At 37.4% G+C, this 26,279-nt stretch overlaps 2 protein-coding genes across 5 annotated transcripts in view; one reads left to right on the forward strand and one right to left on the reverse strand.

Moving 5' to 3' along the window:
- Window positions 1-26,279, forward strand: part of MCM9 (minichromosome maintenance 9 homologous recombination repair factor) — a 72,799-nt gene that overhangs the window by 19,332 nt on the left and 27,188 nt on the right. For all 4 annotated transcript variants that reach the window (XR_005066443.1, XM_037045857.1, XM_037045855.1 and 1 more), the window contains one exon: window positions 24,653-24,827. Coding sequence is in view for 3 of the 4 variants with exons in the window: in XM_037045857.1 (XP_036901752.1) it covers window positions 24,653-24,827 (175 nt within the window). In the remaining variant the exon portion in view is untranslated. The remainder of the gene's footprint in view (window positions 1-24,652; window positions 24,828-26,279) is intronic.
- Window positions 925-14,825, reverse strand: ASF1A (anti-silencing function 1A histone chaperone). Its single transcript, XM_037045858.1, has 4 exons — window positions 14,318-14,825; window positions 8,391-8,506; window positions 3,901-4,077; window positions 925-2,586 (listed from the first exon to the last, which is right to left on the reverse strand). The coding sequence occupies exons 1-4, from the start codon at window positions 14,424-14,426 to the stop codon at window positions 2,374-2,376; spliced, it is 615 nt and encodes a 204-aa protein (XP_036901753.1). The 5' UTR covers window positions 14,427-14,825; the 3' UTR covers window positions 925-2,373.

Genomic DNA, 26,279 nt, shown 5'->3' on the forward strand with positions numbered 1-26,279 from the left:
GAATCATACAAGTCAATTCAGTGAGTCAAAACCAGCACTTTCAGAATGAAATCAATAACATACCAGAATTACTGCAAATAGTAAAGGTGCACAATAAGGGGGCATTTTCATGAAAACTCTTAATATAAATATATACTCGTGTTATGGAGTTACAATTTTAAAATATTTTTACCGTGGGTTACAGTGAAGTTTTGAAAACTGCTGCCACTTCTTCGTAAAATTAGAAACCCCAGATCTTAAAACCAGAGGGTTCTGACCACATGGAAACCTAAGATTACATGAGGTTAAAAATGAACAAGTGCATGTATGCTCCTCAGACCTTCTGAATGCTTTCTCAGCTGAGATGATATTCTCCTCTCTTCCGACCCCTCTCCTGTCTCTTCCGTGGTGTAAGTCATTTGTTCCTTTTATATTCCCCGGACATAGCTATTTACTATGATCAAAAGGGGGAAAAACATTTCCAAACCTCCTCACTGTAATTCAGTTACGTCTATAAATGAGGCTAAATGGGTTTCTTTGTTCCTCATTTTGAATTCTAAACTTCCTATTTAAATTTTAAATATTAAAATTATTTTATAGAACATACCTTTTTTTACTGAAAAATAATAGTTTTGAAGTCTGAGGCTTTTGTGAAAATTGGCTGTCCCTTTACAGTGAAAACCTAACACTTGGTTGTCAATAAAAACCAGTAGAATCTACCAGAATAAAAACTCAGCAGTGAAATGCTTTACTGGTAATCTGGGTTATATATGCTTTATTTCTAACAAGCACATATCTTGTTTCTGTTATATTAATCACTGAGCTCTTTGTTGAAAAGTATTACTTTATTTTTAATATTTTAACATTTTCTTTTAATTGCAATTAGACAAAAAAGAAAATTTTCTTTATAGTTTTAACAGTAGGATGTATTTTATTTTTCAAGTCTGTGAACTAGTTAGTGGACAGTATTTTAATAATCTGATATATTAAATTTCAAGCTTTAACATTTAGCAAAATTTTGCTTCACAAATTCACTCTTTTAGAATGACAGGAAATATGTACAACTTAGATTCCATATTCAGACAAATACCCTTTTCCCCTTCCTCAAAATGAAAGTTTTAAAAAGTGTAGTACAGTATAAAAGTTTTAGATATGAAGGCACTGCATAACTCTGCATCATATGGCTGATGTCTTACTTAGCAGCAAGAGTCATGAGAATATTCTACACTTAATTTAATGGGGCATAAGAAACTTTCTGAGGAAGGACCTAGCGCTTATCAAAGAAAAAGAACCTTTTGGTCCATTTAGTTAATGAATCCCTTTCCAAGACTGCTTTTAAAAAACTTATCTGGAAAAGCTATCTAGAATATGTCAACTACAAAAATGCCTAATCTTATTCTGCACGAGTCTCAGGGGCTAAGGAGAAGGGCACTACGTGTGTGAAAATATATATATATTTCCAAAATAGTAACTTATCTGTTATGATTAAGCTTACATACCTACCCACATCCACTGTTTTTTGCATCAATGCTGCCAACCGATGGACTATGAAAAAAATTTTAAAGAGTTAGGTTTATAATATTATCATAAAGCTAATGAACTGACCTAAGTCATAATATACCCCTGTCCTTAAACTGAAGGAGTGTGTATCTGCTTTTTACATGTTGACTCTTTGGGTGATAATGACGTGTATGGTTCAGTAAGTGTTCTTATGTCCTAAACTCTTACAAAAACAAAGACCATGGCCAAAAGACTTTAAAAGATTTAGCTGCATTTGTTATTATCTTAGAAACAAAACTGAATGCTGTCTAACATTATGTGAACTGTAACAGTAGCCATACTATTACACGCTTCAAGATGGCCTGAAAAATCAGATCCTAAAGTTCTTAGCATATAGTTGCATTTTTAGTCTTAAAGAAATTCTAGAGGATATGCCAAAAAAAAGGAAATTCACTCCTTAATTAAACCAAACTATGTTATTACAGGAAGAAACATTTTAGTTGAAGTGTACTTTGTGTTCTTTTGAAGGCCAGTACACTTTGTGGTCCAAAGATTATTGTCCAAGAGGCTAAGACATCTTTACAATCTGGTCTAATAATTTATATTTCTTTATAAGGGCTTTAATTACATATATAGGAGAAGAAAAGAATATATGTTTTAATCAGATTAGTTTCAGAACAAATAAAATAACACATTAGAGAAAAAATTACTTAAAAATAGTTGTATTTATATTCCACAATTTGCTCAAATACTGGTTTTCTTATAAACTTTCTACAGGATGTTTTTAAAACAAATTCTTCACATTATGTCTTAGTGACTATGAATTACGGGATTTCAGGGAAATAGTTCTGTGTGTTTTTATAGCTTAGTTTGTACTAAAGGGATGGCAGGTGGTCACATGCAGTCCATGTGGGATTCTAACATAACATTTAGTGAGTTTTCTGACGTGGACCATCCCTTTGATGCTGAAGGTAATGCATCTGTTGAAAGAAGTGATTGTAGATTGGGATTACTGCTCTCTGCGTCTTCCAGTTTTTCTGTGTTATCTTCCCAATTAATGTGGAATCTTGTGACTCTGGGATTAGATGCCAAAATGTTCCTTTGAAGCTATAGGAAGAAGGAAATACATCAATGGTAAGCACTAAGAAAGTTAGATCACCATGTACAAACAGAAGCTTAATAAAATGGTTCTTTACATTAATACTGCAAAGGGCTAAATTCATACACATACAAAGACATGATATGTCAAAGCATCTAAAACATAACTTATAAACAAGGATGAGGGCTGCAGCAAAGAAATTACTTAGCCTAATGGAAATAAGATCAGGAGAATCTGAGGGAATTAACCCAGATCTTTTATAATACTATCTAAGAAAATATCTAAATCCTCAATACTTCTGTTTTATGAAAGGGAGAGAATCTCTTCTTTTTCGAAGGTGAATGTTTCATAGGATGCTTTCTTTAACAAACTAATATGCTTTTTAGATAGATGTGGTATCTCTTAAGTAATATATTCAAGGAAAATGAAAAATTCCCCTAAATATAACCTCTTGTTAGTGGTTTCCTACCTTTTAATTATTATGGTTCATTCTTAAAAACAGTATTGTAGCTTTTTCTCTTTTTTTCTATACAAGGTGCCATGCAGGTAACTAATAAATTAGATCAATGGAAGGTCCCTACACCACCATAAAAAACGTTCTAGTCTTATTCCTTCCCCACCCCCGTAAGTTTTCTTATATAATCTGGCAGATAGTGTTGTGTTCAACTTCAAAAATCACCAGTTACTAAACTGTTAGTTTCCAAAGGAAATCATAAAGTACCAATTATTTTTTAAAACTCTGAATTATAGACTTCAGCTTCTCCCTTGGAAGCTAAGCTGTTTTCCATCACCAGGAATATTTAAGACCTTTAGTTTAACCTTTAAGGACAGCACATAAAACAAGGCATATAGGTAGTTGTTTTGAGAAAACAGCACCCATATGAAAAACAAATGCAAAACTCTGCCCCCCCACACACACAATTTTGGGAAGAGTTACAAACAAAAATATCATTGAAAAATCAGTATAACAAACATGAATTTGAATGTGCTAAAGATTGAAATGATCAGAATCATGATGTATGGAAAATGCCATAAAGACAGCCGCAAACAAAGGTCTGTTTCTTACAGGAGGCACTTTCCATTTCCTAAACCAACAGACTCAACGTGCCTGACCAATATTAATTATTAATACTTATGACGCATCTGGAGAGAGAGTTTGAGTTCATCCATGGTAATGGAACCATGATTATTAGTTTACCTAGCTGGCACATGGACCTCAAATTTACTTTGTCTCACAGTCACTTTCATGGTGTACTATGAAATGGCAATTGCTTAAAAAACTACATAGCAAAAATATTAGAAAGGAATAGTCAGAACATTACCTTAGAAAAGTCTGGTTTTACTGGTGGATTTTCCCTTAATTCTGTCTCGGTATATTCATTATTTACATAATAGCCAACTCTAATAAATTCTTGTCCTCGATAGGTACATGTAATTAGCACAACTGTCACACCTACTGCATCTGCATCTGGAATGAGTCCTGGATTAGGTGCATCAGCCTAGAATAATTTTAAAAGAAAAGAAACATCATAAAAGGCTGTTAACTGCAACAAAGACTAGAATTTTGGTTACCTTGAGTACCATAAGTTAAGGGCACATCAACAAAAGCCTGAGAATTATAGTGGGGAAAGCAAACGTTTATTTTAGGGATTGACTTATAGCCAGAAAATACAGTTCACATTTTTCTCCGCAGTCTACTTAAGTACCCTGAGTACTTGAAAGCAGCACTACTTCTGGATTAAAACAGCTCTGGCTACAGCATGCTGTCATGGATGAGGGTTTATGGAATATTCCATTATAAAACCTTTCGTAAAATACAGTAAACAGATCTATAGTCTTATTGATTGTAACTTTTCCAGTCATAATTTTCAGACCAAAATTAGCTTATCATTTACACTGTTGCCAGCATTAGCTACCTAAGCTCCATGCAACTCCTGTTCCTTTACCAGGTTTTAAAACTTCAAATGATTAACCTCAATTCTAAGATAAAAATCTCAGTTCTTTAACTTCATTTGTAAGGCTCTTAACAATTTGTCTTCAACCAGCATCTCCATTCACACTCCATTAACTTAACACATCTTATTCTTGTTCTAGAATCACACGGGTCCCTTAACACGCACTGATCTTTCATGTCTCTGCCTTACATATAGTTTCCTTGACCTAAATTGTCCTTTCCCTAATAGGGGAATAGCCTGATAAATTAATCTTTTAAAGTTTGCCCCAAATGTATCTTTCCTAGTGAAGCCCTTTCTAATTCAAAAGTTAGAATAGCAATATTTTTATGCACTCATGATATTCATAAATCCTCCACTAACAAATGTCTACCAACATAAATAGGTTTACAGCTTTCGAGCTTGCCTGCCATTATAAGCTTCATCTTGGGCAGGAGTCCCATCCAGTTCATCTTTATAATCTCATGTCTGGCACAGCTCTGAACACACAATATACTACCATTTTGAAATTCATTAATAACTCAGTTTCTGCCCTGAATTGGTTCATGATCTCTTTGAAAAGATATCAAAAAGGGACAGAGAGGGTCTGTCCTGAGAATCCCTCCACAGAGGTGTTAGGTTACTCACAGGGTACCCAGAGAGCTTCCCTGGAAGTGGGTACGGACGGGAAATAGAGATAGTTCAGTGCTGATAGGGAGACTTTGCCCCAGTTTTTCCCATCCTCTCAGCAAATTGGTTCTAGGCATGTTTGTGGTTTAAAATTTGTTTGCCAAAGGTTTCAGCTTGAGCAAAATCAAGTAGAAAAACCTGTAAACCTCTCAGATCCTTTAGAATGGAGAAGTCATAGGCAGAGATCTTTGACTCTAATCAGCAGTTCTAGGCAGATGCGTGGACATCTTAGGCTAGCTTTGACACTCGAGAAGCACGTTTATTCTGAGAGGCAAAATCAGGGCAGATGAGGACATTACTATGGTAGTTGATTTAAAGCACAAAACAAAACCTGAATTTTAGTACTTTTCTGCTGATAATGGTACATTCTGTAAAACATATAGGCTGAACATATGATTTAAATCACGTTTCTTCTGTTGCTTTGTGGCAACATGTGCACTGCCACCAAGGTAAAACCAGTGGAAAACCACTAGAAGCAAAGATTTTTTAATATTTTTTCTACAGCACGGTAAGCCAAAGCTTAGGAATATTCTTAACAACATAAACAAAATATTTTTAAGGGTTTGTTTTAAAAATAAGGGATTTATTTACAAGTTTTCATAGTGGCATAAAAATCTCTTGATGTGCAGTGGCATATCACTCACTGCATGTCAAATTTCTTACCATTGGGATGGCCAAAAAGTTCATTTTTTTTCTTTAAGATGGCTCTAATAGTTGCCTTAACTCCATTTGGAACAATTTTGTTAGATTGTATTGTGGTAGCTTTCATATTACTGCATTTAAAAAAGAAACAAACTTAGCAAAATCGGTGAATTTTTGTGCAGCCATTTTAATATTGAAGATGGAAGAAGATAAGCAACATCTTCGGTATGTTTTTTTTTAGTTTTATTTATTTATCTTTAGAGAGGAAGGGAAGGAGAGAAGGATCAATGTATGGTTGCCTCTCGTGAGTCCCCTGCTGGGAACTGGCCTGCAACCCAGGCATGTGCCCTGACTGGGAATCAAACCGCAATCGTGTGGTTTGCAAGCCCGTGCTCAATCCACTGAGCTACACCAGCCAGGGCATCTTTGGTATGTTTTCTTATTTCAAGAAAGGCAAAGACTCAACTGAAATGCAAAAAAAAAAAAAGATTCCCACAAAAAAAATTTATAGAGAAGGTGCTGTGACTGATCAAATGTGTCAAAAGTGATTTGCAAAGTTTTGTGCTGGAGATTTTTTGCTAGATGATGCTCCATGGTCGGGTAGACCAGTTGAAGTTGATAGTGATCAAATTGAGACATTAATTGAGAACAATCAATGTTATACCATGCAGGAGAGAGCTGGCATACTCAAAATAGCCAAATCAATAAAGTTATTGGTGAAAAATGGAAAGATGGGTCTTTTATTTTATGCAAAAACTAAATGGACATTTTGGCCAACCCAATACATCATGAACAATCATCAATGAAGTACGGGTTCTCCAGGCTTGTGGATCAAAGCAGATTGCTTCTTCATATAACAAACAATTTCAAGAAGCTAAAAGAATGAAAGTTTAGTTCTAAATATAGAAATAGGGCACTTTTTTTTTGTCAGTGATTGTACTTGACTGCTTTAGTCCTCCTTTAGTCCTCATTACATTCTTATGTGGTAGCATGTCTCCACATTTTATAGGTGACTAAAGGAGGTTAGGGGACCTGTCTAAAGTCACACGTGTCTAATAAGCACTGAAGCGGTATTAGAAGCAGGCCCATAACTGCAGTGATTTCCCCTACACACTCATTCTCTGGTACCCACCCACGTGTTTCGCCAAGGTTTCGTACTCACACAACCCAGGTTAACAGCACTTTAAATATATTTGAGGGTTTTTTTAATGGTTTAGGTACAATAAATTACTTGTCACTTTTTAATAAAAAGCACCCAGGCCTGACTGCTGTGGCTTACTTGGTTGGGCATCATCCTGCAAAGCAAAAGGCTGATTCTAGGTCAAGGCACATGCCTGGGGTGCAGGGTCGGCCCTGGTTGGGGCACATATGAGAGGAAACCTATCGATGTTTCTCTCCCTCTCTTTCTTTCTCCCTTCCCTTCTCTCTCAAAATAAATAAATAAAATCTTAAAAAAGCATCCAGGCTAGGTAAGACACCAAAATTCTGAATAATTCTATTTAGGAGAGGAAAGGGAATGATAGCAGCTCTAAAGACACCATAGGTTTGAGTGAGTCTTGGCCCATATGTCATGAGATATCTGAGCAGCATTATTCACTTAAATTGGTCCCATCTGTGAAGTGAGAACACGGAGAATCAGGGATAGGAAGAGTTCATTTTCTCTCTGGATGAAGTCTCTTCCGTGGACTCTACTGAACTGATGGGACTCTGCTGGAGAAACACTTGCAACAAAACTAACAATTTTTTAAAAACCTGTGGCTAGTTACCGTTTGAGTATTATAAATATCTCCCTCTAATCATGGATAATTTGAAAGTGACTGGATAGTTTTACACAACAATTTAAAATGGATTAAAAGGAGTAACTTTGGAACACAGAAGGCAATGAAGTGTGCCACAGACCCAAGTACTGCCACTGGTACCTGCGAATGTAATGTACATTAGAATTTGCCCTCACATAAAGTAAACAGCAGACTTGTAACAGTAATCCTTTACAAAATATGTAGATTAGATTCTTGTGTAAACTAGACTTCAATTCTAATGACCCAAGATCAGAATAGATCTCTAACATATCTGTTAACCTATATTACTTACTGATTATGCTAAAATAAAGTTGTTTTGGTTATATCACCATCACTCGTAGTAGCTGCAACCATAAAGTGAAGCTCCATACATATAACCACACCAGTCGGTAGAATACATTGTGAATCCCTGTTTTGGGCTGCTGGATAGCTACCTCCCTGAAAGTCTTGATACCAAGGGAGTACTCAGAGAAAAAGCCCCAAAGGATCTCGTGTGCCATAACACAGTATAAGGTTTAGTGCCCGCTGTGCAATTTCTGAAGTAAACGTCACATTGACCTGTCTCAGCACACAAAATCAAGAGGTGGCCTTCCTCTATAACACAGAGACGTTCTAAAGCATGAGAGAAGCAGATAAAAAGTGAATGCAGCAGCAAAAGAGTGATTTAACCCAAAGGAAAGATTAAGAACCGTGTGAGACAGTCCGTTAATCAGCATATTTGGCATACATATTGACCAAGAATAGCCTTACCTGAAATACAAACATATGCCTTCCCGCAGGAACAGGGCCCACTAAAACAGAGTCTAAAACTTGATCGTATTCTTCACTTTCTGCAGAGCCCACATAGATAATTTTCCATTCCAAGTCTAGGGTTAAAAAGCAAAACATTATTTCATTTTCAGCAATTACATTAATTACAAGATGACATCAAAAATCCTTTTAATGTCCACTTAGCCATTTATTGGCTGTTAAAAATGGCTTTTTATAGCAGAAAATACAGGAAGGCACTGAACGGCTCCTTAAGAAATTCTTACATTTTGTACCAGTTTCTCAGAATGTTCTTCTGTGAAACGCCAGTCCCTGGGCAGGGCTCCTCAAAAACAACAGAACATGGCCCAAAAGGGGAAATGCTTCACCCTTGTCTTGAGGATTCATAAGCAGACTGGCAGAGTAGTGTTCTGAGACATGCAGTAAAAACCAATAATGTCTTTATCTGTCATTTCCCAAATGTGTTGGCTATGGAATCATACCCCCCGCCCAGTTTATTCAAGTCATATTTTAACTTACTGAATTGCTCCATACTATGTTGCACACATCCCAATCATCAAAGAGCTCCAAAGTGGAAAAATCATTGGCCAAATTCCCTGTGGTTCGGGGGGGGGCTTCACCTCATCAACTGTTAAAGGGCCAGAGCCAGTTTTCTTCCTAAATGCACCCTTTTGTGTCATACATTTTTTAAATTGGGAAGAAAAAAACCAAGAATCCTTTTGCCACGTGAGAATATAGAGTAGGAAAAGGCACAAGGAAGAACAAGACACACCCAAAGTGCAACCCAAGACATATTATGTAATTCAGTCATTGTATGTAGTTCGGACTTGATTGAGCACCTTTTACAGCATGCTCTGTGAGAACACAGTAAAATCACTTCTCCTCTGAAGGAGCCTCCTCTTTGGCAGGGCAAGGAATAAACTCACAAATACAAGTCATCTGAGACCGCCTGGGCCCCTCAGTGTGTTCAGCAGTGTGTGGCCTGGCTGTTGTATTTACTGCCCTGAGCCTGCATCAGCCCTCCCAGAGGAGGCGAGTGTTTCTGGGTCACTTGTGGAGAATCTAGTTGGTGCCACCAAGTGTTGCCATTTTTGTGTAATTGTGTAGGTATTTTTGTTCCCTAAGTAGATATCAGAAATAGTATCAGCACTATTTATTCATGTGGTATTTATAAACTGCAGTTCATACAACTAAAGCTCCTCTAGGTTTATATTGTACTTTCTCTTTTGAAGTCAGTAGTCATTTTCTAAAGACGCATTATATCATGGCTATGTCCTAAACTAGGCCAATTTATTTCCAGCTTCTAGTGCATTTCCAGAGTTCTGCATCTGACATCTAACAGATTGTCTATTTATTTATGGAGATTAAGAGAAGAAACAAGCAATACGAATATCTAGTCAGAAGGAACAGCAAATACAAAGCCCCAGGAGTAGGAGCATGCTTGGCAAGAAAAAGTAAGGCTACTAAGACAGGATGAGCAAAGGGGAAAATTACCCACCAGGACATGGGAGGTAAGGGGTATGGGCAGATTCTGCAAAATTTTCAAGACCATCATAAAGACTGTAGCTTTTACTCTAAGTGGCATGGTAAGCCATTGGAGGGTTTTGAGTGGAGGAGTGACATGATCTAACTTTCATTTCAGAAGGATCATTTTGGCTGCTGTGTTCTGTACAAACTGTAAGAGGGCAAGGGAAGAAACAGGGTATTTCAACAAATGAGGCAAGGTTATCGTGGGTTGGACCATACATAGCCATGGGGGTGAAAAACAGTCACATTCTAGGGAAATCTTGAGGATAAGAGAGCAAGAGTCACTTTGGGGGGCCAGTAGGGGATGGGGAGGAAAGCAATTAGGAGTTAGTTTTAGACATAGGCAGTTTGGGATGTCTACTAGATATCAAGTGGAAATAATAAAGATATCTAATGAAGTTAGGAAATTGTCAACATGTGAAACCTTTTAAATATTTAATAGGTAAGATTCCTAGGGAGCTAACCTTGGGGCTGTCCAAAGTTAGAGAGGCCAGGGAGATGAGGAAGACTCAGTAAAGGTTACAAAACCTGTGAGGTAGGTCACCCAAAAGCCAAGTGGTGGGACTGTTTTTGAGGGGGTGAGCCTGTTAAACTAGCCAAGTGAGGATAAGACTAGGACTTCTCATGTGGAGGTTTTCATATTTTTTCATTTCATAGCTCTACATATAGTGTTCTTGGCCTCCTGATTGTTTTAAGTTGGCACCTGTGGTTTGACAGGGACACAGTCTTGATTTATAAACCTTTTCTAAAATACCTATGTGTTGGGCATTGGCCATGCCACTTCACACCTACTGTTTAAACTTCAACAGCTTTATCATACGAATTTAATTATACCTTTTATGCAAACGAGAAAGTTGAGGCTTTGAAAGGCCAAGTAATCTACCCAAATTCATCAAAGAATCAGAATCCAAGCTATCTCTGCAAAAGCCTGGGCTCTGTCCAAAAATGTAACTGAGAACATAAAATTCTTCCCTTACTAGTCATGGGGAGATAATCTAGGCTGTAACCTAGGGAATACCTGTACCTTAATTTTTTATGTTTAAGGAATGCTTGCTGTAACTATTGAGTTTCAAATTCTTAGTACCTATTTATATATTAGCATCATTTTTATCCTTAATTAAAAACAAAAAAACGTAGCTTTCATTCCCCTGCCCCATGTTGGAATAAGGGAAAGGGTCAGGTGCTTTGCACAGATTATCAGTTGAAGGAGTTAATTTTAAAAGTTAACTAGTTTCACTTAATCAGGGTAATCCTGTTGGGCGTGGGGCAGTCATCAAAGAAACTCTTAAAAAACCTGTGGTCTAGTAGCAAGTATTGGGTTGGCCAAAAAGTCCATTATGTTTTTCTGTAAAAGACACGTTTTTCATTTTCACCACTAACTTTATTGATTTGGATATGTGAGTATGTTGACTATCTCCCGATACTGGCTTCTAGTGGGTAGAGGCCGGGGATGCTGCTAAACATCTTCCAATGCATAAGACAGCCCCATAGCAATGAATTACTAGGCCAGAGAAACTTCACAAACTATTTTTGACGCGTTTGATTAGTCACAGCACTTTCTCCATACACTGCACAAATGTTTTTTGTGTTGCTATTGTGTTTTTACCTCTTTTGAAATAATAAAGCATAATGAAAATGTTGCATTTCTTATTCTATCTTCAGTATTAAAATGCTTCACAAAAAATCATGAATTTTTGTAAGTTTTTTAATGCAAGCTGGTATGACAGCTGTCACAATACAGTCTAACAAAATTGTTTCAAATGAAGTTAAAGACAACTAAACACTACTAGGGCCATCACATGGGAAAAAATGTAATAGACTTTTTGGCCAACCCAACAGTATATAGTCTTTGGGAATTAGAACAAGCCTCAAGTTTTAAAGTATGAAGCACCATGCTCAATTCTGGTACATTGTAAGTATTCCACTGACATGTAGGCATATTGGGAACAACTAAATTATTTTAAAAGCAAATATTCCTCACAGGTTTTTTCCTGAAGCAAAGCTTTTATAGTAAAGTTTTAAAAATTGCGGGGAGAAGAAACTGCTGACAAGTATGAAAAATACTGGCCGACCCCTGGCTTGAGACTTGAGACAAATTATAAAGTGAAAAATTTTCTTGTAGTTTCATTTCAAGAATAGATTTTTTTAAAAAAACTGCAGTAGTATAAAAGTATTTTCCTTAAATCACCCAGCCTGTAGGTGGAGTACACAAGCATGGCACCTTTTTGAAAGATTCCTTTGCAGTTTTGGTGTGACTCAGCTTTAGCTTTTGAAAAGAAAACACACACACACACACACACACACAATGCCCAATCTAGGCCAGTCTAGGTGCCTGGGAGGGGTGAAATTTACAAGGAGAAGTAGGTATTCTTGACATTAGTACTGTAAAATTTCCGTTAAAAGTGAAACAATTCTTCCATGAATAGCAGGTTTCAACCATCCAATATTAAGGCCCTGTAACAACATCCTGAGTCATCTATCTTCCTTGTTCAGAATTGGCTCCTAAAATGGAAGTTATCACTTGAGAAAAAAACACCATAGTATAAGTTAGGATGAACTGATCAATGATTTTGCTTGCACTCATCCATTTTTATATGCAGTTGGTAATAAGATGGAAAAATAACACACTTGAGTATGAAAAAAATGGACCTGGTAACTGAAATGCTTATAGTATTACTATGGGAAAGTAATCAAGTGGTTTCAAAGTAGTAAGAAAATTCCCCTTTAATTTTATTATCAATGGCCTATTTAGAAGTTAGTTTAACAAATGAAATACCCTTCAAAATGTTATACATGTGCATATTGCTTTATAAATATATTTAAACTGAAGAGCACAGATTAACATATTAACTATGGTTACTTACAGGAGTAAGAGATGGGGAAGGCACTGAGTACAGAGGACTGTTACTTCATGTCTGTATAATTTTTTCAAAGTTTATTAAGTGTATTTTTATAATTTACAAAATTAACACCCTACCTAAAATACATTTCATAGAAATTTAAAAAACTAGTTGTTAAAGTGAAAATGTCTCATATGCTTTGATCAGTGCAGTAATTTTATATGTACATATTAAATGAGTTTGTAAATCCAAAGATGTATGTCCCCCTATTTAATTTGCAAAACTACCACTGATGAAATTAAACTTTCCCCCATTCAAATTTCAAAAATAAAGCACTGACTTATTTAATAAAATCGCAAAGATAAAAGCTTGGAAATTTCAGCTTCCTAAATATTTATTACTCCACATATTAAAAATGTTTTTGAATACTTTAAAACGTACTTAGAAAAAGTACTAAAAATTTGTGAATTGCCATTAGAACTTTACCTTTTATTTCCTAGCTCATTTTTGTGTTTTATGTTCAGGGTGTTTGGATGTGGAGTTAATTTTAATTGGAGTTCAACACGTTCTTGAAGTAAAGTCTTCTTTCACACTACTTAATCCTGGGAATTAATTAAGTGTTTTACTTATTTCTGCTCTTGGGTTAAATGTAACTTTCTAGCTTAGCAATATTTTTCTTCCTGAGAGAGAGAAGATTTCAGTCATTAAGGAAAAAGAGTCCACGTTGGTCCGAGCGAGCCTGCGCGCCAGCATCCTTTGCGCCCAGAGCATCCCGAGCGCCCGCCGGGAAGTGCCGGCCAGGGAGCACCCGCGGCCCCCGGGGAGCGCCGGCGCCCGGCTCGCAGCGCCGAGCCTGCGCCCGCCTCCCCCGCTGGTTGGTCGAGGGAGCCAGAAATCAGCGAGAGGACAGCCTCGCTCTCCTCCCCAAAGCCGCCGGGCATGGCCACCCAGGAGAGTACGGCAACTCCACTGCAAGCTCTAAAAATGGATTCGCCTTTCCACTCAGGGGTAGGAAGGTGGGCAGGCGGGGCGCCGTGTTCGTCACCCGCGGAGAAGAGGCGTCGTGACGCCGGGGTCGGTGGCCCAATTCTCTGCTCTGGATAAGATGGCTCCGGTGCTAACTCGCCAGCGCGACCACACACATCTCTCCCTTCCCAGCCTTCCCGTCGGGGCCACGGAGACCAAGGAGGCTGTTCCCGGCGCGGGGCCAGCCCAGCGCGACCCCCGGCCAACGCCGACGGCGCGAGTGCGGGTCTCGCGAGTCGCCCGCCCGCCAGACAAAGCTGACAACATGGCTACCTCCGCTCGAATAAGTTCCTAGCAAGTTGAGCCGCGGCAGGCACCCGGGCTACGGCCGAACGCCTCCCGCGCCTCGGCAGCAGTCGTCCATCAACTTCAAGTTTCCCTCCGCAGAGCCGAGCCCGGATCTCGCAGCTCGCCCGGTGTCAAGCACCGGCCGCCCGCGCGAGGCCCGGCCCGGGAAACTTTCAACGTCTGTAACCCGCAACTGACAGCCCGGCGGCGAGCGCGAGTCCGACTCACCTTCAGACAGGTCCTCGATGCACTCGAAGGTGATCTCGAACTGGAATGGGTTGTAGAAAGGAGAAGGATTATCCAGCACCACTACATTGTTCACCTGAACCTTTGCCATATTTTGAAAAGAACACAAACAATGGGAACGGGGGCTTGTTGCGGCACAGTAAAGTCCAACGCGCGGCCGTTCGGGAGAGCACAGACCCCCGCCCCGGCGCCGGCCCAACGTCGTGCAGCTGCGACTTGAGAAACTTTTTTTTCCTCTTTTTATTTACACGGGAACACTCCACAGTGTTTTGCAGCTTTCCTATTTCACTAAACTACAGCCCATTCTGCTCTGATAACTAGCAGCGTTGTTCGCGATTGGCTGCACCGGAGCTCTGACCCTCCTCCTCCAGCGAGGGCCTCCGCAGCAAGCAAGAAGGGCTCCCGCTCTCGAAATGGACTCGGAAACTTTAACTGCGGCTCCACCTGCTGGTGTGGATTAGGACAAAGGCGGTGAACAAAGTGAGTGGAATACGGGCTGGGAGGCCCTCGCGGAGGCCGCCGCCGTGCCGCCGGCGGGGGGTGGGGCAGCGCAGGCCCCGCCCCCCGGCCCGGCGGCTCCCGCGCCACACGTCGGGCGTGGCCCGAGCGAGTCGGGGGTCTGAGGGGCGTGGCCAAGGCTGTGTCGGCGGGAGGCGTGGCCGAGGCGAGGAGGTGTGCTCCCGGCTGCATCGGCGGTGGGAGGGTGTGATCCTTGATGCCTGACTCTAGAGTTTGCTTGTGGTTTTCTTTTCGCGTCAGTCCAACGGCTATGCCGGTTTTACCGAGTTTAGCAGAGGCGACTCGGCTGTATGCATTAGGTTTAGCTCTATGTATGTACTGTATAATATTTGCGGTAGAGAGAAGCGTGGATTGCAGTGTAAATAAATTAGTGTTATAGACTGGTGCCAGCTCTAAAGGAGCAAAGCCATTTTGGAAATCTGGCTCTTAGGCAGTATCTGCGTTGGGGCAAAACGGCACTGTTAGATACAAAATGTAGGGCAAGAAGACAATTTGCACACACTTTGCTTGGAAAATCTGAATATTTGGGCTGCACCTGGGTCTTTTTCCTACCTTTCCAAACTGGGAAGTCCTAGAATAAGAAAAAGATTTTTAGAGCTCTGATCAGTTACACCCCATGTTCCTGCCCTCTGATGGGCATTCTGGGAACGTAAAAGGAGAATATGGAAGTGTCAAGAGACCATAGGGCCACAAATACAAGGGAAAAGGAGAGTAGAGAACAGAAAGGCATACCAAGTTGTATCATAGTTTTTCACAAAGTCTATCCCGTAAATCATCAGTAAATAAAAACTTATGGCACTACACACAAGTTCTGAGGAGCCTTTGCTTGATTCATCAACATGCAATGTGGAATAACCTATGTTGCTTAACTACCATTGTTGGGAAAGGGAGAACTTTTAACAGATGTAAAGGATTGTTGAACTGTTTATACTTACTAAACAAGAGTGATATAAAGGTTTATTTTACTGCTTGCTGTTCATAAACCATCACTTTTTTAAGTGTTGTGAATGAAATGACTACTTGGTTAGTTAAATTCAGAGAGAACATTAATTCTTACAGTATCATCTATACTGGAAGAGTTTTCTCTTAGTATAATGCCTGGAATTTTTAGTTGCCATTCTTTGGGTATTATTCATACTTAAGTAGATTGTTTTTGATGAGACATCTTCGTCTAATGGTCCTTTGAGAGTTAATAGAGGACATCTATTTACCAGACCTTCCACATTTAGGAAAACTACTTAGAGTGGGGAGTCCCATTTTATTGTCAATGGATTAAACAGTCCAATAGGTCCTACCAAAATTGGTTTTCTCAACCCCAGTTTTTTGTGAGCATTAGCGTATGAGTCATACTGTGGTGATATGGTCTATATGCATACCACAAGGTCTGTCCGGAAAGTATCCAGCCACACGCTATGAAAAATAGAGACACTTATTGAAGAAGATACAAGATATAAGAAACATTGTACACAGGACAATAACACCTCATTCCGCTTCAAAGTAGGCACCTTGGGACCTCACACAGTTCTCCCAGTGTCTTTTCTACTGTTCACAACACTTTGCAGAATCCTTTGTTGGAGTCAGCATTAGCTGCCCTGTAATACTTTTCTGAACATTATTAATGGTCTGAAATCTCTTTCCTTTCAAAGGTGATTTTAGTTTTTGGAAAAGTCAGAAGTTGTAGGGTGCCAAATCCAGGCTGTAAGGAGACTTAGTCACCTGGGTGATTGAATGTTTCACCAAAAAACTGCACTAGACATGATACATGAGCAGGGCTCATTTTTGTGATAAACCTGCCAATCACCAGCTGCCCATAGCTGTGGCTTTCTGAATCATCTGAATACTTTCTGCAGATGAATATTCAAACTTAATGCAAAATTTGATGTGGATTTGTTGCTCTACTTGCTCAGTCATTTTGAATGTGATGGCCACGCAATACACATTCTCATTCAATGGTGTCCACCAGCCCCACTAACTAATACAGTGAAGTCGTCATTGTTCACCCAGGAGCATTCCAGTCCACTCTCCTTGGCGGCCAGGTTACATCAGTGTTGCCCAAATCATTTTCATTATATTAACAGTGGCTGGACTTTTTCTAGAAAGACAGCCCTCATATATACATTTTGAGCTTCGAAACACCCTGGTGTGATAGGACGGTAAGGTATTGTATTATCATCTTGTTGTTGACTGTTGGGGTGATATTAACATTCTGACAAGAAGAATATTCATGGAAATGCTTAATAATTATTTTCTGTTTCTTGTATCTAGTTTTTTACCTTGTGTTTTTAGTCCTCTTTCATAAAGCTCCTTCTAAACTCATTTTCCTCTTGAACTCAGCCTCCACTTATAATCCATTATCCTTCACATTTTACATTCTATTTTCTTTCTAACCGTCCGCCTCTCCCATTCATCAGAGGCTTCATCCTTTTCCTGATAACCAGGATCACCTGGTCAACAGAGAGAGAACTCAAATCTTTAAACTTCTCTGGGCTAGACCACTGCTTGCACAGAGCCACTGCTGAGCATAGCGGCTTTTTTTAGTTGGTTACTATAGAGACAAATGACATTAAATGGAGATACCCTTGACAAAAGCTAGGCACATAAGCCTTGTGAGTCTGGGCACATTATTTGCAGGGTTGTTTAGAAAAGGTCAAAAACTAGAAAGACTGGGAAGTGGAAGGGCTTCATAAATGAACTAATAGGTAAATAATCAGTTGATTTTTAGGTTGGTAAAATTTGTGTCTGCTAGGGCTTTGAATCCAGCATGTGAAGAATCTGCCTCCAACTACTCCCAATACGATGACACAGTGGCTTTTTAAAAATAACAGCTGTGCTACTATGAACACTTGCATGCAGATTTCTGAGGGGGACAGATGCTTTCATTTCTCTGGGTCTTAAGAGTGGAATTGCTGGACGATACAGTGACTCTTTATGAGGAGGAGCTACCAGGCTGTTTTCCAAAGTGGCCTCACCATCTTACATTCCCACCAGCAATGTATGCGCATTCCAATTTCTCCATATCTCTCCCAACTATTGTTATTCTGTCTTTTTGATTATAGACGTGGATGGTATGTGAAGTACTGTCTCATTGAATTTTGATTTACATTTCCCTGAGGGCTAGAGATGTTGAACCTTTTTTTCATTTGCTTTTGACCATTTGTATATCTTCTGTGGAGAAATGTCTGTTTGAATCCTTGGCCATTTAAAAAATTATTTTTTTTTAAATTATTATTGAACTATAAGAATTCTTTATTCTAAATACAAGCCCTTTATCAGAGACATATGTATCAAGTTTGGAGAATTTTTCTCCTTTTCTGTGGATCATCTTTTCATTTTCTTAGGAGTGTCCTTTGCAGCGCAAAGCTTTTAATTTTGATGAAGTCTTTTTTTTTTAATTTTGCTTTTGGTGTTATTTATCAAAAACATTGCCTAATCAAAGACCATGAAGATTTACACCTGTTTTTTCTTCTAAGAATTTTATACTGTCAGCACCTTACGTGTAAGTCTTTGATTTAATTAGAATCATTCTTTTGTATATGGTGTCAAATAGGGTCCAAATTCCTGTTTTGCATGTGGATGTCCAATTTCCCAGTGGCATCTTTTGAAAAGATTATTCTTTTCTCAATAAATTGTCTTGGAACGCTTATCAAAAATGAGTTGAGCCCTGGCTGGTGTAGCTCAGTGGACTGAGCGCGGGCCTGCAAACCAGAGAATCGCAGTTCGATTCCCAGTCAGGGCACATGCCTGGGTTGCAGGCTGGTTCCCTGCAGGCCAACTCCCAGCAGGGGACGCATGAAAAGCAACCATACATTGATGTTTCTCTCCTTCCCCTCTAAAGATAAATAAATAAATAAAATCTTTTAAAAAAATGAGTTGACTATAAATGTATGGGTTCCTCTCTGCACAATCAGCTCTTCTCTTTTGGTCTGTATCCCATGCCACTACCACACAATTGATCATTGATCATTGTAGCTTTGTAGTAAGTTTTGAAATCAGGAAGTTTGAGTCCTCCAAATTTTTTTTTTCAAGATCGTGTTGACTATTTGTGATTCCTTGAATTTCCATGTAGATTTCAGGATTGCTTTGTCAATTTCTACCAGCTGACAATTTGTAGATCCCTTTAGGAAATATTGCCGTTTTAACAATGCCTGTTAGTGTGTGCCTATCAGTGAACATAGGATGTCTTTTCATTTATTTAAGTCACTTTTCATTTCTTTTAACAAATGTTTTGTAATTTTCAAGTGTAAGATTTTATGCTTGTTTTATTAAATTTATTCCTAAGTATTTTATTCTTTTCGATGCTGTTGTAAATGGAATTAGTATTTTCTTCATATATTCATGTATTCTTCATTGCAAGTGTATAGTTATACATGTAATTTTTAAATTAAAATTCATTTTTTTTATCCTTGAACTTTGCTGAACTTTTTAACTAGTTGTAATAAAGTTTTAGTGAATTTCTTCAGATTTTCTTTATGCAAGATTGTGTCAACTGCAAATAGGGGTAACTTACTTTTCTTTTCCCCTTCCTGGTGCCATTTATTTATTTATTTATTTATTTATTTTTGCCTAATTGCCCTTCCTAAAACCTCCAGTACCTTTAATACAATGTTGAACAGAAGTAGTGAGAGTAAACATCTTGGTCTTATTTCTGATTTTAGTGGGAAAATATTGTCTTACACCATTTACAATGCCGTTAGCTTTTTTCTTTTAATGTAGATTCCCATTATCAGGAAGTTCTCTTCTCTTCCTAGTTTATTCAGTTTTGTCAAACGTTTTTTCTACATCTGTTAAGATGATCTTGTGCTTTTTGTCCCTTACTCTATTAGTATGGGGATATTATTATTTGATTTCCAGGGTTGCACCAATCTTTCATTTCTGAGATAAATCCCACATGATCATGATGTATAATCCTTTATGTATATATTGATAGATATGGTTTGCTATCATTATTTTGTTGAAGATTTTTGTATCTGTGGTTTTAAGAGATATTGGTTTTAAGTATAATTATAATATCTTGGTCTGATTTTTGGTAAGTGGGTAATACTGTTCACATAGAATGAATTAGGAAGCATTTCCTCCTAGTCTTCTAAAGGAGAATTTGTGAAGAGTTGGTGCTTGACTTTAAAATGTTTGCTAGAATTCATCAGTGAAGCTGTCTGTGTGTGGGTAGTTTTAAAATGACTAATTCAGTCTCTTTACATATAGGTCTGTTCAGATTTTCATTTCTTTTTGAGTCAGTTCTGGTAGTATCTTTTTAGAAAGTTGCCAGTGTTATCTTAATTATCTAATTAGTTGACATACAGTTACTCATTGTGTTCTCTTATAAGTCCTTTTTGTTTTTGTAAAATAGTATCCCATTTTTGATTCCTGATTTTAGTATTTTGATTATTTTTTCCTTTTGGTTTGGTAGTCTAGCTAAAAGTTTGTTAATTTTTGGTTTCATTAATTTTCTTAGTTGTTTTTATATTCTCTATTTCAGTGATTTCTGCTTTAGTACTTATCATTTCCTTCCATCTACTTACTCTAGGTTTAGTTTGCTCTTATTGTTTCCCAATTGTTTAAGGTGAAAGCATGGATTACTGATTTGAGATGGTTCTTCCTTTTTAATGTAGGCATTTATAGCATGTTAACTCTCTAAGCACTGCTCTAGCTGCATCCCATAGTTGTGGTATCTTGTATCTTCAGTTTCTTTCATCTCGGTGTGCGCTAATTTTTTGTCCAGCTACCTGCTCATTGCATGAATACCTTTTTTACACAACCTCTGACAAATGGACATTACACTTTTGCTTAAATAGTTATTGTGGGGAAAAGTTCACTACTTTGTAATGTAGCCAGCTCATTTCTAAACACCTCAACGTGTACAGCCCTTTCCTGTAAAACTCTGTGTGTTGTTCTAGGTTATTTCTTCTGAACTTGCTCCAAAGTAGCCAAGTCTTTATCCATGGGATAGTTTTCCAAATATGTAAACATTATTTTCACGTCTCTAAATCTTTCTTTCAAGCTAATCACATCCCATGCTATAAACTGTTCCTTAAATTTATGGTATTATTAACATGTCCTTCGTAATCTGTTTACCCTTTTTTTAAAACTAGTATTTATTTTAAATTTGATGTTTCAAAGTAGGCATTAATGCTCTAGAACAGGAGTCAGCAACCTCCTTAAAAGGCCAGATGAAAATATTTTAGATTTTGAGGGCCATTTAGTATTGTCACAACTAACTTAACTCTGTCATTTTAATTTGAAACTATCATGTACAATATGTAAGTAATAAGTATGACTGTGTTTCAAAAAAATTATTCTTACAAAAACAAGTGTCCAGGCCAGATTTTACCCACCTATCATAATTTGCTGACTCCTCCTTTAGATGTTCTCTAACCCATGCACAACCTAGTGTGATTATATCTTCATTTGGGAATGCTGTTGCATTCATGTATTTTGAAAATTATATTAAAATATTTTGAGAAGACATTATTCAATATTCTTGTCTTTGTTTATCTAAAGCTAAGTGTTTTTCCCCTCTAGTTTCCTGTAGTATTTTTTCTTCATCTTTAATTTTCTGAAGTTTAAATAATGTTTAAGTGTTTAAGTTTAAATATATGTTTATTTGTTACATTTTTTCTGTTTTGTGTTCTCTCAGTTTTCTGGATTTGTAGTTTGGTGTCTGACATTAATTTGAGGATTTTTTTTGTCATTGTTGCTTCTATTCCTTCTCTTCCTTCTTCTGGTATTCCCGTTACATAAATTACATGTATGCTGTACCTTTGTAGTTATTTTCATAGTTCTTGGGTATTCTGTTACTTTCCATCTTTTTTCTCTTTGATTTTCAGTTTTAGAAGTTTCTATTGACTGTCCTTAAACTCTGACATTTCTTCCCTCAGCCATGTCCAGTCTACTGATCAGTCCATCAAAGGTAGTCTTCAACTCTTTTGTAGTGCTTTTGATCTCCAGAATTTCTTTTTTATTATTTCTTACACTTTCCATCTATCTCTCTGCTTACACTATCAAAGAAAAATTGCTGATATTTCATGTGAAAACCTGGTAGAGTCCCTAGAACTAAAATTCACAAAAGTGTGGGGACCCCCTTACCCCATGACCGGGTTTCTCTGGAGTTTTTAACTGTAAGAATTGTCCACACCAAGTCTCCAGAAGCTTGACAATTATGGTTCAGATTTTCCTATCCCAGTCCAGGTTCCCATGGAGGTTTCAGCTCTGATAAGTTATGATTCTCTGTCTCTATTTCTCCAGTTTTGGGATCAGGGGTTTGCCCTGTGACCTCATTTCTTTGATAGATCTAAGAAGTGCTGATTTTTCAGGTTGTTTAGGTTTTTACTCCGTGTTAAGATGGAGTAGTAACTTCTTAGCTCCTTAAGTGCGGGACCAGAAACCAGATATTTTCTTCTATGAGTTTTCTCCTCTAAAGTTTTACTTTTTTCCTTTAAATCTTTAATTTATTATGCGTTAATTTTTTGTATTTCATGTGAGATATGGATCAAGACTGATTTTCTTTTTTTGCATAAAGCTATCCAATTATTTGTGGAACAGATGATCATTTTCCATCAAATTGCTTTTACTTTTATATACTTGACCGAGTATGTGTGGGCGTGTTCTTGGACTCTATTTTATTCTACTGTTTTATCTGTTTGTATCCTTTCTAAGTACCACTCTGATTGATTACTCTAGCTTTGTAGTAAATCTGGAAATGGGTCATGTGAGATCTACTTTGTTTTTGGTTCGACTCTTCTGTTTTCTTTGCTTCTCTGTATAAAATTTAGAATTACCTTGCCAATTTTTATAAAAAGAAAAATCCTGCTAGGATTTTGTTTGGAATTTTATTGAATCTATAGAGCACTTTGGGGAAACATCTTAAAATACTGTTTTTCAATACATTCAATAAACATGGGATTATCTCTCAGTTTGATTAGGTCATCTTTGATTTCCTTTATCAGTGTTTTGTAGCTTCTGCATACAGATCTTACACATAATTTTAAAGATTTTTACCTAAGTATTTTATACTTTTGGGTGCTATCCTCAATGTACTATTTTAAATTGCAATTTCTAATTTTTCTAATATATACGAATATAATTAATTTTTGTACATTGCATTAATTTTTGACTTGCAAACTGCGACCTTGCTATACTCACTTATTAGTTCTAGTAGATTTTTTGCAGTTTTGTAATTTTTTGCATAATCATATTGTCTATAAATATTTTTTAAATGTTGGTTCTTACTTTTCAAGAACAAAGTGTTGAGAGCAAATCTCCTTGCCTTTTTCTGATCTTGGGGGTAGGAGGGGGATGAGGCTCTAAGCATTCAGTCTTTTATTAAGCGTCAGCTGAAGGCTTTTTGTAAATACTCTTTATAAGATTGAAAGAGATTCCCTCTATTCCTAGTTACCGGAGAGATGTTTTAATCATGAATGCTTGTTAAGTTTTGTCAAGTGTTATTTCTCTATCTCTTGAGGTAGTCATTTGTTTTTTCTTCCTTAGTTTGTTGATATGGTGAATTGCAGTGATTAATTTTTGAATGTTGAATTGCCCTTGCATTCTCAAAATAAACTCAATTTAGTTATGAGCTCTTATTTGATGTGTTGTTTGATTTGCTTTCCTTTTTTGGGGGGGGATTTTTGCATGTATTTTATAAGATGTACTGATCTGCCGGTTTCTTTAGTATGTTTTTATGTATTTTGGGTAACATAATAGGCTTCATTGATTGAGTTGGGAAGTATTTCTTGTTTTTCTACATTTCTGAGAATTTTATATAGAATTGGTATTATTTTTTCCCTAAATGTTTAGTAGAATTCACCATGACTTCATCTTAGCCTGTAGATTTCTGTGTTACAAGGTTTTTAACTACATAGTCAATTTTCAAAGTGGATTTAAGATTATGCAAGTTATCTTTTTTAACATAAACTTTGGCAGTTTATATACTTCAAAGAGTATGATTATGTCATCTAAGTTATTAAACTTAGGATGTAGAGTAGTTTATTCCTGTATTATTAGTTCAATGTCTATAGGATCTATAGTGGTGTTCTGTCTTTAATTCTTGATATTTGTAACTTTTATCTTTTTTAAAAATCAGTCTAGCTAGAGGTCTATAAATTTTTTAAATCTAATAGTTATTGTAAATACTCATTACATATTATACATCTTTTAAAGAGCTTTATTTACGTTCTATTGAGTATCCAAGAATCTATAAAACATTTTTTCTTTGTTATCTGCTTTGATAGATGAATGTAATAAGGCCTCGCTGTATTATGAAACATGCCTACTCTATAATAGCCAGAATGACAAATCGAGGATTCAAATCCAAGTCTAGGTGACTCCAAAAGACACTGTGCTTTATTGACTGGTATAAAGGTTGAATTAAAATCCGAGAAGACATGAAGGAAGTCCTCTGTGACTGGGAGCAAACTTCACTTTCATCATTGGACTGTAATGTCTGCTGTCCTCTTTCTTTTGACCCTGCAGTATATAGTGCAGAACCTCTTGTCATAAGATCTGTGGAGATCTCTTTGCTCCTTCTAAAAGTTAAAACCACTACTACCAAGAAGAGAGAAAATTTGAAGGCATCTGCTTGCCACAAAATACTTAGTAATACCTATTAGGTTTTCAGAACATAGGATATTCTGATGACAGTCTGAAACAGTTGTCCTCATGCCATCCATTTTTGGTAGACTACAAATAAAAGCCTTGACTCTATGCCCTTTTCTTCCCTTTAAAATGTAGGCATTTATTTCCCTTCATAGGTATAAAATAATGCTTTTAAAAATAAAAGCTGACACAGCTTGCTTGTTTCCTTAGGTCTGACAGTAACTGCTGTAAAGGACTCAGGAGAATGGAATTTGGAGGCTGGGGCATTAGTGCTTGCAGATGCAGGCCTGTGCTGTATCGATGAATTTAATAGCCTCAAAGAGCATGATAGAACCAGTATCCACGAAGCAATGGAGCAGCAAACCATAAGTGTTGCTAAGGCTGGGTAAGAGTTTCTTTTCTTTAAAATCTGTGGGAGTTGTGAGATTAGTTAATATATGATTATGGAAAAATGTGAACCTTATTGGACTGTAAGGTGTGTTGGGTCTTCTTAGGCACTGTCAGTTATCACCCTTCAAAATACCAAGACACACATTCATTTTCCTTCAGAGGAGAGTGAGGAAAGTAAAAATGAGTTGTTGAGAAAAAGAAAGGGAAAACTAAAGTGTTAATGTAAGTTGATTTATTTTTTTAGAAGAGAGAAAGCTCTCTGAACACTTGTTAAAAACTTTTTTAAAAGATTTTTATTTATTTATTTTTACAGAGGGGAAGGGAGAAAGAGAAAGAAATATCAATGTGTGGTTGCCTCTTGGGCACCCCCTACTGGGTACCTGGCCCAGAACCCAGGCATGTGCCCTGACTGGGAATCAAACCAGTGACCTTTGGTTCGCAGTCCAGTGCTCAATCCACTGAGCCACACCAGCCGGGGCAAATGTAAGTTGATTTAGTTCATGGAAGGGACTTTATTATGTTAGGAATTTTGAAAAATGTGAAAAGAAAAAAACATAATATCTATCTTCAATGGCATTCTCTTTATATATTTTTTCCTAATATATCTTAATGGAAGGTTGATCACAGCATATGGAAAAACTAAATAATAATATATATTAGCATAAGATGAAGTACTGTTGTGACCCAAGGAGGTTCAAGGGTTGAGGTATGTGAGTCCTTGGCCACACATGACCAATGAGAGAGAAAAATAGGGAGGTTCAGATAGAAATCCAGGCCCTAATGTGGTTATGAAAAATTTATTTTGAAATAAAGTCTGACCCTTAAGCAGTCTGCCAGGTCATCCAAGTAAAAGACGGAGACAGAACTATCTTAGCCCTAATGCCACTATTATAGGTTTGAGACCAGTTGATCAGACAGATAGGGCTGCCAGCAGAGTCTTCAAACAGTGATAGTTACTAGGGAGCCAGGCAGATACTGATGCTAATAGATTTTATGAGCACTATTATACACACTCACAAAAAGGGAAGGGCAGGGAGCAAGGTAAAAGCAGGCTATAGCACAGAGAAGAAGATACAAGAAAAAGTAGACAGAACTATTTTCAGATCTACTCATTTAATTCTATACATATTCATTCAGTATGTATTTATCAAGAGCCTGCTGTATGCCAGGCACTGTGCTAGACACTGGGAAATACGAAGATGAATACAAGACTATCCTTGAAGTGTTTACTGTTTTGTTGGGAAAGATAGATACAAGAGTGCCAAAGTGTTAAGTCCATAGTAAAAGTATTATGAGAGAACAGTCTTTAAAGTAATTGTTGCTTCACAACTACTGAGCAGGGGAAATCAGAGATAATACTTTACTAAGTGTCTGTAGGACTGCTTTCTGTTCTCATTGTGTCTCCATTTAATTAGTACTACTGCTAGTTAGTAGACTCTGATTTATT

This window comes from Sturnira hondurensis, unplaced genomic scaffold (genome assembly GCF_014824575.4).
Source record: "Sturnira hondurensis isolate 20B ecotype Veracruz unplaced genomic scaffold, ASM1482457v3 Scaffold0004474, whole genome shotgun sequence".
Lineage (NCBI taxonomy): Eukaryota > Metazoa > Chordata > Mammalia > Chiroptera > Phyllostomidae > Sturnira > Sturnira hondurensis.